The following is a 12,911-nucleotide window of genomic DNA, read 5'->3' as shown; positions in this document are numbered from 1 at the left end:
GCTAGCACAGCCTAAGCCATCTTGCGTTAGGAGACAAAATAGCACTAGATATGTTTCAGAAAACAGTTGCTGATGGACATTAAATATCATTTGAAATACGGAACATTTCACATGCATTTGCCACATGACAACAGCGAATGTGAAACCCTGCAGGTAGCAACTTGTTACTACCGGATGCCTGGACACATAAACAGCATTACCTCGATTGAATTAATCCCTTGCAGTGGCGAGCAAAATTATGGGTGTGACGTTGTCGTCGACGGGCACAAAAAAAATGACACCGGAGTTGGTCACATGACCCACAGTGCAATAGGACATTCCTAAGTCTAAACCTCCGTAACACCGGCAATTGTCCATTGAATGTTCTCATCCTCCAGACCGCTGCATGGTCTTAGTAACAAAGGGGTTCTTACTCAAGGCTATTAGACCGAACAAATATTTAAACAGTAAAAGCAGGTCCAGATAGAAAGGGTATCTATAGGTCAAGCCCAGTCAGGATGGTGATGTTCGCCCTGCAGTTCAGCAGCATCCGGCTGGGTCAAAGTCAGATACACCATGTTCAATCAGTTTGCTGACCATGGTGTGGTGGCTTCAGCCCATGAGGCTTCCATGACTCTACCTTCAGTGCGTGACTTTTGAGAGTGCAGCAGGCAGGAAACACCCAACAGAAGGAGGTGCGAGCCCCATCTTATATCAGTCAGTCAAGGCTGCCTTCACACACATGTGCAGGTCTGTGGTGGGAGGAAAGCAAAAAAAAAAAAACATTCTCCATCCCAGGCTCAGCCTTTACAGTGTTGCCAGCGGAATAAATCAAAGGATGGGAGGCTGGCAGCAAAGCGCACGCCCCTGCCCCAAATTGAACAGACTTTCGTGACTGTCACGGTGAAATTGCCCACTCGATGTGTTGCCTTGCTGCAGCCCCTCCGACGGGAAATGACTCAAACACCACCAAGTAAGGACATGCATGAAGAGAAACCTGTCCATCCTGTGGATGGAAAGGCTTGTGTTTCCATGGTGGCCGGACCTGTCAACACCATTCTGCTGTGTGAAGAAGCTGGCACTGGGAGAAGTGTCTGCATGGCCAGGCGCAGAAAAGTCCAGAACACAAAGCCTCCGCTGTTTTCGCACCCATTCTGCCAATTAAATCTCTGCTCCGGAGCCGTCGCGCTCCGTCGCTTCAATATTTGATCAACAAGCTGCTCCGCCGTTGGAACACAACATCACCACATCCAAAATAGAAGACCGCACCAGACTGAGAATCTCTCTACCTGTAATGGAATTCGAAGCGTCTCCGCTCTGTGCAGTGGTGCTCGGCGGCGTTGTTTTGATTGTCCCTGTGGCTGCTGAGAGCTGGAGGTGTCTGTGAATGTGTCTGCAGGAGCACTGGATGGACTGAATGAGAGAGAAGAGAGGGGCTGTGTCTACCTCCCTCCCTTTTGTGATACACAGAGAGCACGTGGCCTCAGTGGTGATGCAGCACACAGCTCAGAGAAGTAAGTGAAAGGGAGGTGACGGGAGGAAAATGACTGAGGAGGGCAGACGAGAATGACTGCGCGGAGGCTGGTGGAGAGAGACGTGAGTGGATGTGTGTTTAGGAAGCAGGGCGATGCAGAGATGACTTGGCGGAAGGAAAAACAAGCCGCGGATTTGAGAATAAATTCATCCGAATGGGGCAGAAATTCTTCTCCCCTGCTGGTTCGGTTGGATGGCAGCGCATCAGCTCAGTGAGACGCAGCGCGAGCGAGAGAGGGAGGGAGAGACGAACACGACTGCCCACAGGCGACCAGATGAGCTTTTTGTCTGCGTACTGTCGTCATAGGACATGACCATGTTTGGGAAACTGGGGCAGGAAAAAGGACCTGGTCGATGCGTGATTTTGGAAATCAATGCAGCAGATTTTTAGAGGGCGACGTTGCATGTAAAGAATATTTCAGTTTCTGTGAACTGATGTCAGCGTTACAGACCTTTGTGGTGGAAGCTTGACGGCTCCACAGGTCCTCCAGGTGTTGCGGCTTTGCTCTGGTGTGCTCTTCCCAGGTGCTAGCTGACTCACTGCCTGCCACGCCTTTTTGATGCCTACAGTTCTCTAGTTGTGCTCGGGTTGTGGTTCAGTGGTGATGGATAAGGATCGGAGACCTTTCCCAAGATGCTTGTAAAAACTGACCATTCATTCGCCCAAGCATTCAAATGTTCTGGTTCAAATATTTACCATCAACAGCAGCAGCGTTTGCCTTGCAGCAAAGGCAGCACCACGTCAACAAGCGCTACATCCCCAGGAAAAAAAAACCAACAACTTGATTCAGTTGCATAAGTCTTGTTCCCACTCACCATCACACAAGGCCACAATTTAACCCCACAAAAAGCTCACAGAGCCCACAGCGCCACCTGCAAGATTGGCATGTTTGCTACATGGTTTTCAGCTTAGTTAAAGCTGTGCCCGTGACAATCCTTTGTCCCTCCTCCATCTACACTTTTTAAAAGGGGAAGAAGCACAATTCTGAGCTAGAAAAGCACTCAGACAGTGCAGACCTCCACCCCGCAGCTTCTGTCTACCCCCAACAAATCACATAATGTTAAAGAATCCTTGAAAAAAACCTTGATCCAGACAGTGATCTGGATCACACCCAAAACTGAATCATTTGTACATTGCCACATTTTATGCATTTGCTGAAAATTCCCCTTTAAAACGGGTTAAAACTTAAAAATAACAGGGTCATTATAACTGGGTTCCAGTTAGGGTCAGAGTGTTTTGGATGGTTTGGTTGAGGAAACCAGGTTGTGGAAACTCAGTGAGAGGTCCCCACAAAGATCTTCAGTTAAAAACCCTGTGTAGTTTGCATCACTCGGGAGATCTACTGTCGGACTCACAGTGAGCACTTGTGTATTTCCAGCTAGTGTCCTGTAGAAAGCGAGCACTGTAAAAGCGTGACTCCACTGCGTCCGGACATCAATCTCATCCAGCATTTTCCCTCCTTCCTCTTCGCTCTGCTAGCGTTTTCTTATGACCTACTTAAAACAAAGAGCTCCGTCTCACAGAGCGAAGCTTGGCGCTGACAGGTTTCAGAGCAAACTAGAACATCTTGATCAAAAGGTTTTGACGTGAAATATTTAAGACTTTGTTATCCACTGATGAGATATGTCAGTGTATCACAATTACACTGAATAGCTACATCACATTTACAGGACTTGGGTTTAAAGGGTCGGATCCAGACAGCCAGGACTCTCCTTCATCGGCCACTAAGCGATCTGAAGACGCGACAGCAACACCACATCATATTCTAGGGCTGTGTCCCATTTCTCACCCTAACACTGTTTTTTGAGCCTAACACTGGTGTGTCCCAATCCTCCTGAGAGCGAGGGCACCCGCTGTTCACCACTTGAAATGATCCGATCAAACCCAGGGAGCTCCGGAGCTGACTTGAAACCAAGTGGGAATATGAAGTGTGGAGAGATGTCCAGGAGACCAAAGCACTTGATTTCACAACAATGTTGGACAGGACAACAGGGACATGTTAGTAGCCAGGACCACTCTTCCCTTTGTTGACTTTCTCTGGTGTCACACGTCAGCGAGCCAAATGCTCCACCGTGTCCCACAACATGAACAATACAACGTGGATGTTCAACAGTAGGTTGGGATTTCTCCTGAACAAACAACAGTGGGCTAGCATCCAGGCTAACATTAGCATCCTCATACCTCTAACAGATCTATCACCGCAACATAGGCTCCGCCCATTTCTTCACCATTGGTTCACCAAACCAAGTGAGATGATCAGCGATGCAAGAGGGTGCAGAAACGTTGGAGCTGGCATTTCCAAAACGTCGCCAACACTGGGTATGCAGGAAACAAAACAGCACGGCAGCCAACGACGCGCTGTCTTTACACGTTTTTTCTTAGGGACGTGAATCACTTCACTTGGTTGTCATAGGGCACTTTATAGTGGAGGGTGCTCCAAACCAAGTGCTAGTGTTAGCGTGAGAAATGGGACACCGCCTAAGACTGTGGTGAGGGTCTGTCAGACCAGAAGACAGAAAAGTCTTGGACACAACGTAAATGTGGCTCCTAAAGTACGAAAAGGACATCAAGAAAAGTGTAATAACACAATGGTATTATATGGTTAAAATGTGTTTTGTCTAAAAAAAATATCTCAATACAAATCATATCTACTGAAAGATATTTTTGAGTGGTGAATGTCTTTTGACCAGAACTACAAGGGGACTTTATTTTTATATTTTATTATATATTCATTATGAGAACAAAAAAAATGTAAATATACAATCTTAGTTAATTGAACATTTCATTGCAATTAGCTGTTGGCTTTGGGGAATAAAAACAGAAAATAAAGACTTAAAAATACCCCTAGTATTCAAACAGCAGTGAATGACGAAAAAACAATGTAGTTAGACTTTTGCAATCATCACTCCTGTATTGGGACACGTACCGTATCGCCAGACTCCTGCCATTACCCAGCCCATTTCCAGGTATGTAGGAAGAGAAAACTATCACAAGCTTAAACCACAGCTAAGACTAGAACAGCAGTAGAGAGAGCAAACCTCAGAGATGCCAGACCCCAGTTCAGTCCACCCCTAAGATGATCTTCCTAAAGTGTCCCTAAAAAAATCCCTGGGTCCAGACAGTGAACCGGATCACTCCCAAAACATATTCATTTGCTCTTGGTCCTACTACTGAAAATGTAATCCCAATCCGACCGTAACTTTTTAGGTATTTTGACCACAGACAAACCAACGCTGTCACAAACACAACCTCCCTGTTGAAGGACCAAGCAGAAGAATAACCAATGCTACAGTAAAAATATGAACTTAACCAGCAAATACATTTTCTCCATTTGTCTTTAACTTGTGTGGTCATGCTAACATGCTGACACCTGTTCCTGTGGCACCAACATGGCTTGACAGAAAGCACCTTGACTCCACGAGAAACACAACACTCTCTCTCCTGTAATATTCTCAACTGTAACAATAACATCCAGAGGTTCCACAATTCTCCTCAAGTCATCTATATGACTGACTGCTCCACGTTGATGCAGACATTTTTCTTCGCCATTTCCCGAGACTTGATCTGTTCTTGGTTGTTTTTCTGCTTCTATTTACATGAAAGTGTTCCCGAGTGCTGAATGAATTCCTCCAGTGTTCTCTGGCCACAACAGAGGGCCGCCCTGCAGCGAGCCTGGAGACTGTTGCCGCTCGGTAACTAAGCAGCCGCAGACTCAATCTCTGCAATCTCCCTCTGCGTCCATCAACGGTTGGAGAGAACTCGAAACCACCTGCAGCCAAAATATGAATGCACTGCAAGTCGTGCAGTGTGAAATCCTGAAACTGAAAAATGGTCTTTGGACGAGCACAGACAGCCATTTCCCATCGCAATAAAGGTGGAAGCGGGCTGTGCTGCCGTGGTGGTGGGAGAAATCTCCTGACCTGGATTCAAGCTGAAGCACACAAAAGTGCAACTAGGGAGATGCTAAACTCGGCACCATTTACCAGCGTGTTGTTTTCGTGTGAGGATAATGTCCTCCTCAGCTCTCAGGAAGGACCAGCACACAGTGTTCCTTGCTCAGAGTTCACAACAGCCCCCTCCTCTCTGTCCGATATTTGGAATTCATGAAAGTGTCCCTTTGACACTAAAGCTTCACGACACTCGCTGTTTTTACATGGAAAAAAGGCTTCAGTGAAGCTTGTCGAGAAAAGATCAGTAAAAGAGGAGCTGAGTAGTTAGAAGAGATTTTGGCCAGCAGAACTCGTCTCTCTGCAAGTCAAGGGCAAAGGTCATGAAAGCTGGACTAGCTGTAGGAGAAGCAATGCATCGAATCCTCTCAATTTTTGTTGCTAGTCTACACGGCCCGACCAGGTGTGACACTGCCTCAGAGATGTAGTTCCAATGGCGTTACAGGTGCCATGCTGAGGCTGTTTGCTGTTTCAAGATTTCAAATATGGCGGTTCTACTGTGATCAGCGGTAGAGATTCTCTGCTGAGACAACACTCCAGATGGCAGTGACATCACTGAACCCCTCAGTCAGCCCCAGATAACCCGTCAGACGTACGTTCCAACATCGTCACGCCCTGGAAAACCCTTGAGGAAGCGCGAACATCAGGGGTAAACCTAGAACGGTGACTGAGGAAGGGGACCATGTGATGACTCTGCACCCCCAGATCAGGACTCACAACACTGTACCAACAGCTTTAACAACCAATTTCTCCAAAAGAATAAATTGTTTTCAATTTGTTGATGTCCACTGGCTGCAGAGTGCCACTTCAATTTGGCAACAGTCCTACTTTTTCGGAGCTCCGCACAACACCAAAGCAGAGAGAAACGTTCGGACCGGATATCAGTGTAAATTTTCAAAACAAAACACTACTTGAAGACGTTATTGGCATTTTGCTGTGAAAGATTATTACGTGAAATTATTGCGTGACTCCAAAGCAGTCAACGGAGCGCTAGTTTCGTGACAACATGGATTACTCCAAAACCTCGCCTCTTGCAATCCACGAAGTTCCATGGGATTGTCGATTCCCGCTTGACCGAGTGGATAACTACCTCACTACTCGGCTCCGCAGTGCTCCGCCTGAAAACTCCGCTAAAACTCAGTCAACTCTGCGTTCCCTCCGCCTCGGATAAGTTGCCTACTTTGACAACTCAACCACAGTCAAACCCGGATCCTGATCATCAAGACCCCAAAGGACATTTCAGCCCATTCAACTCTGCTTTAATAACCATCAAATTGATCTTTGTTGTGTGCGGTTTCCTTCTCAAAAGTCATGTCCACAGACAGAAGCACACAGAGGCTGTGTGGTCAGCCTCTTCTATCCCTCCAGCTTTCAAATCTATTTTTTCCTCCCGGCTTTCTGCCACCTGCTGCAGATAATGAAGCAGAGCCCACAGCGGGTCGGGCACCCTCCTCCTGCTGCCCTGACAGCACGGCATTGTACGAGCTGTTGTGTCCTGCCAATATGGGCGGTTGGGGGTTGACGGGAGAGATAATACTCATTTGCGGAGCAGCGAGGAGGAAAGGCTAATCTTCACACCTCAGAGTCGAGAGGGTGCTGCTCTCCAGCGCTGTTGCCCTAATGCCACGACAATCCTGCCGTTCACACTCCTCAGGAAATACAGTTGTAGAGGGGAACCTCTTGATGCCGCTTTGATGGTACAACATGGTGTCACTTCAAATAATGTTTAAAGCAGAGAGGAAGACTGCCATGGGGACACTCTGATCCATCTGGGAGGAATCCTGTTGCAGCCCAGAGACTAACCTCTGGATTATACCTCCAAGGAAGAACCTTTTTGGGTTGGCACCGAAAGTGACTAGTGAGGGTAGAAACCAAGCAGACAGGACCAAAGTTACTTTCAGGCTCAGCTCTTTTGGGGTCACAATGATGTGGTTTTCTGCCTCTTAAGACTTCTCAACAGTTGTACTTGTGGAGACCCTAAGACCAACTTTTCTCTCAAAGACTAGTTCCTTCTTGAGTCAATGCCCACTGAAAACCACAAACTTGAGGTCTGACCTTCGAGTATAGCAACCTTTGAGAGCAAAGCCATACCCCTCACTGACCGGGACCTCACCTCAGAGCTTACCCATATATATTGGTGAGGTGCTGGGACAGCACGTTTTTGGTACTCCGAGTCTTTCATGATCACATGGGGTGCTCGAGAAACATTTTAAGAGGAGAGACACCTCACACCTGACCCCCAACCTTCCCCGTGACGGACGTGCCGTTTTTTTTCTCAACTGAAACCCCATAGCGTCAACATGCAACGCAGAAAGCTAACGCCTGTCTCACTGTGGGACACTCGCTTGACAACCTTCAATAAGCAACGCTTTTGGAATGAGTCACATATGACTCATACATTTCTCTGGACGAAAGGCCCCTGCTCATTCGGACGTGTGAAAGGCCATTGAAGCATGGACGTTATGCTTCCGGGGAGCAACTTCAATCAAAGGCTCAACGCCAGAGACGCCAGACCCCAGACTCTCAGCAGTTCATAGAAAGAACGATGCCTGATCTGAGCCGGGGCACCGCACCACACTACTTCCATAGAGATCAAGCCCTGTCTTCTATTCTTCACCACATCTTTGTCCACCATGGGACTTCACTGGCACCGGCCATTTCAATGAATCATGTAGGTGAGCGGTGCACCTTCACCCTCCAACCCCATTTCTTTACCCCCGACTGCTCCAATTCTTCCTTTCTTTGTAACTTCAAATCCATCAAAAAACTCACCGCACTGTGTGGCCATTGCCCATTACATCACACATGGCCCAGAGTTATGGCTAAAACATACACACAGAGAAAGAAGGTGGTGAAGCCAGTTATTCTGAAAATAGAAACTGTCAGCACAGAGACAAAGTGACGAGAGGACGTGTAAAAGTGACAATGGACAGAATAGAAATGTCCCCACAATGTGGGAAAGAGCTAGTGGGGAAACAGGAGTGTGATTCAGGCCAGTTCTCCTCATGTACACAAACGATCCCACAACAAATACCAAATGTCAGGGGCTCTTAGAGGAGACAAAGGCCAGAGGCTGCATTAGTGTCTCGTCTGTCAGCTTCTTGGACTTGTGCCCCGAGTGTGTCCTTTACTTCGGCAAAACCTTTGTCCGAAACTGCTCACCAGGACGCAACTTATCCAACAGAGAATTTTTGTTAAAGTGCCAGCAGGGAGGTGGACGATGCCCGTGATGCTTTCTGCCCAGAGAATTTACGAACCTGTAAGACTTGTTGGCCGCTAGTTAAGACCGAAAACAAAAGATGATTACGATTCATTAGAAATTGCCAAACTGTGTCGCAAAGAAACTGAAAATTCTACTCAAGTTCAGACACTGTTATCGGGAGCATCTGGAATAGGGTGAAGAAGCACCACATGAGGAGCCACCCTGCGACACCAGGGGAACTGGTGGAGATGTGGGAGCTCCAGATGTCACTCCAGAGCACTGAAACAGCAGTTAGTCAATAATCAATGCTGTGTGTGTGCTGGGTACCCTGCGCTCACAACAGTCTCTCATTGGCTGGCCATCCCAGAGTTCATGATGAACTATCCCACCACCATTTCTCCCTCTTCTGCTGTCTGACTGTACTTGTTTGCCTGCTGGACCTGGCCTCTTCATACACGTCAGTCAGACTGTGTTCATGTTACAGACCAGTCAACAGTTATGTCTCGGGCCTCTTCCTTTACCAGCAGCAACACCAGAGATGAAACACAAAGGAAGGTTCAACTGCCAGGTCAACAGTCAGTTTGGTTTGCAATGAAAAGACACTAATGTGATGCAAATGGATCAGATGTCAACCACCTCTCTCTTGACAAAAGTGATCGATACCTCGCACCCTGCTGGCAATGATCAATACTCACTGTACTTTCATGAGCCACACCCTTCATAACAACAGGCAGTCCTCTGACCCACATTTGACTTTGGACCTCTGACATGACCACAGACCAAATTTAGAAAAGCACAAAAGCCTTAACACCACCCCAGCCTAGGAGGTTGTGAAAAGTTGGTGCTTCAGTCACTGCTTGGCCTGGAACGGCCTCAGAAGACTTGTACCCACTAACACCCCAGTCCTACCTGGGTAAGACCAGTACAGAGGAAACGGGCCGGATCTTATCTCAGTTTAAGTTCATGAAGAAAACACAGACCATTTATTTCAGAACACAGGGGACCCGACATATAGTGAACTAGAGACCTTGTGTTCTCAACATCTTGTCCTTACAGCAGAAAATGAACCATCTGTTTTACCAAAAAGGATATTTATTGAGCAACATAGACATAAAATCAACACACCAGTCTGTAAAAGTCCTGTCCTGCCGCAGCCATCACTGAGGGATGTCACTGATCTTCCTCTTGCGATAGTTGAGGACCAGACTGGAGGTGGTGAGTTGGGACGTCTGCCCCTTCTCCCAGCTCTGGAAGCCGTTGAGGCAGCTCTGACCGGACCTGAACAGAGCCTTCTCCAGAGAGTCCAGCCGTTCCACCAGTGCAGACGTGTCCTCGTTGTAGGCGTTCAGAGACGAGTCCATGGTTCTCCTGAACCGACCGATAAACGTCTGGAGGCGGCACAGTGGGAGGACTCAGAATGACTGATGTTTTTGTTTCGTCGGGTTAGTTCTGGGTTAGTACTCCAGTGTAGTAGGGACGACAGGCGAACTGCGAGCGATTGCCGGCTTCACAACACTGATTTCGTACGACAAACATGCAAGACAGGAACAAGTATGGACACGTGTGAAGAAGCGGGACGCCGTCGATACGTTTCTGCTGATGGTCTGAACATGTGGACCAAGACTTTTGGAGACGGACAAAGGACGGACTATAACTGAGGCTCAGGATGTAGCAGCACTGAACAAACAGTCTAGAATCTCTGTCAGCATCTGAACAAGGCAGCCTGACCATTTGGCTGAAAATTGTGTAAAACCGAGCGGAAAAATGAGGAGATTATTGAGTGCTAGCAAACACAGCCTCAAAGAAACACCTGACCATCTGCTGTGAATGTCAAAATGGCCATTATGTTAATCAGATTCAGTACTCTGGTGTCGATTCAGTGAATTACACGGAGCATGTTTACACCTGCGGATGTGCTTCGTTTTGAATGATTAGACTGCGCCCCCTGGCTGCGATCTACTGTAATACAATAGACGTACGACGTTATCAGCGTGGACGCCATACATGTGCACGTCATGAATAATATCGCACACATGACGTATTCACTCCCCTAATTTACATGCTACATGTACAGCATTTTTAATATAAAGCTAAATATTTTATCATCATTCAATGAAATATTTTTCAAGTGCAACTTTTAAATACGTCCATAACCATTTCAGATTTTCAATGTTCAGGAAGCAACTCTACCCAACAAAGTTCTATTGTTTTGTGTTTGTCTGGTTATTTATTTATAGATGTACTCCTCATTTTAATGCAACTGCAGATGACAACCACAATCTGTAGGTCTCTTTTGAAGTATTTATATAGAGTTTTGCTTTGTGGAAGTAACGTGCCTTGATATTTAATCGGTTTAAGCACTTGCGTTTCTTGTTAGGGAGGCGTTTACATTACTCATTTATGTGCGTAAGACTCACCTGCAGCAGCGTCTGTGCAATGTCTGGGTTCTCTGGGCTTTCAAAGTGCAGCATCTGAGACCCCAGGCCGTAGTAGTAGGGCCCCATTTTATGCAGGTCCACCACGTTGGGGTCAGCATTGAACACTGTCCTCCAGCCCTCCCTGTAGATCTTCGGCAGCTCCACGGACAGCACTCGCCTCTTCCGCTCGTACAAACCCTTGGACAGCCACAGGGGCAGCTCCATCTTTGTCCCCTAAAATTGTTCAAGAATGAGGACTGAGTGCGAGGCAACAAATAGTAATGATGTGGAGATATACAGTATTTCTCAAATGCAAACACAATAAACAATAATGCAACGTAAATACAGCTGAGCTGAAGGCCGAGGAGCAGAGAGGGAGCCTTTCAAAGACGCTTTGCCAACCAAACATTGAAGTTCCATCGACTTGAATGCCACATTGGATCTAGGTTTAGTGCAGTTATAATATAACATTCAAGTTCAATTGAACAACTCAATGAATTGAATGCATTCAACAGGGGGAGCTCCATCTTTGTCCCCTGACCTGACACAACTGTTCAAGAATGAGGACTGAGAGTGAGGCATTTTTGGAAAATGTTTAAGAAATAGTATTGGTGTCGGAATATAGTTCTCAAAAGCGAACACAATAGACAATGACAGACCGTAAAAACGAGACAAATACAGCTGAACTGAAGGCCGAGGAGCAGAGAGGGAGCCTTTCAAAGACGCTTTGCTGACCGAACATTGAAGTTCCATCGACTTGAATGCCACATTGGATCTAGGTTTAGTGTTGTTTTTATATAACATTGTCTTAATTATTAGATTTTTATTTCATCACCGGGTGAGGGAAAACAAAATCCGGCTTTTTAAATTGAATTCAAAGGTTGCACAGGTTATTAAAAAGCATTTCATGCTATTTTTTAATGAAAATGAAGCGTTCAAATATATTCAGCAGGAATATCAATTGGCCAAATGGTAAAACGTGATTATACACTTCTGACATCAGATTCCAAATGCTGCTACTACTACTACAGGGACAATTTAGTGACAGAACAGAAGAAAAGTTACACGCGAGGTGACGAACAAACAAGACAACAAACACACCTCCGGGATGTCGGGCGAGTCGCTCGACTTGTCCAGGAACCCGAGTCGCGGGAAGCGGCACTGCGTGCGGGACGGCAGCCTGTCGTGAGACAGCAGAATATCGTCCAGGGACAGGAAGTTCTCCTGCATGGATATCCCCGGTGGAACTGGAAGATAGGACTGCGTGTCCATGTCGCCGAAATGTCTCAGTCAAAACGCTGTCAAAGCGTCATCTGCTGTTGTTTACGCTGCACTTCCTGGTGATTTGGCGCCAGAACAGTTTGGACCAATCAGAGTGGAGGGTGAGTCAAGGCCAGAGCAGTCGATTGAAGATGAATCAATAGGTGTCTCGAAAATAAAACTTCTTAAAAAAGAAGTATTTCATTTCAAAATGTGAGTAAGCAATACAAACAACTAACTTTGAGCCTTATATGTCCACGAAATATGTAAATGTATTGAGGATTGCGTTTGCGCATGTCTCCAGCAGAGGTCAGAGTTACACTACTATATAACTTATAATAACGTTCCAGCACGTCGATCTCGCCCCGACCTTCACTCATATTTCACATTTGCGTCCCTTTAATACATAAAAAAAAAAGAAAACGGAAAATGAATTGATGGCTAAGATTGAGAATCTAGAATAACACATATTCCACTAAACAAGAGACAGTTTTTGCATATTATTATTTTTATATTGTGTGATGACATAAATGTAAATATCAAAAACACGTAAGTCATGTGTAAGGTGGCCC

General features: G+C 46.3%; 1 protein-coding gene across 1 annotated transcript; it reads right to left on the bottom strand.

The window, feature by feature from the left end:
- Nucleotides 1-9,765: 9,765 nt before the first annotated feature.
- gins3 (GINS complex subunit 3) lies at nt 9,766-12,401 on the bottom strand. The gene is made up of 3 exons (XM_053886204.1): nt 12,181-12,401; nt 11,080-11,313; nt 9,766-10,050 (listed from the first exon to the last, which is right to left on the bottom strand). The coding sequence occupies exons 1-3, from the start codon at nt 12,349-12,351 to the stop codon at nt 9,820-9,822; spliced, it is 636 nt and encodes a 211-aa protein (XP_053742179.1). The 5' UTR covers nt 12,352-12,401; the 3' UTR covers nt 9,766-9,819.
- Between the last annotated feature and the right edge of the window lie 510 nt (nt 12,402-12,911).

This window comes from Synchiropus splendidus, chromosome 14 (assembly GCF_027744825.2).
Source record: "Synchiropus splendidus isolate RoL2022-P1 chromosome 14, RoL_Sspl_1.0, whole genome shotgun sequence".
Lineage (NCBI taxonomy): Eukaryota > Metazoa > Chordata > Actinopteri > Syngnathiformes > Callionymidae > Synchiropus > Synchiropus splendidus.
The sequence above is the reverse complement of the archived record's forward strand: the minus strand, read 5'-3'. Positions and strand labels throughout refer to the sequence as shown.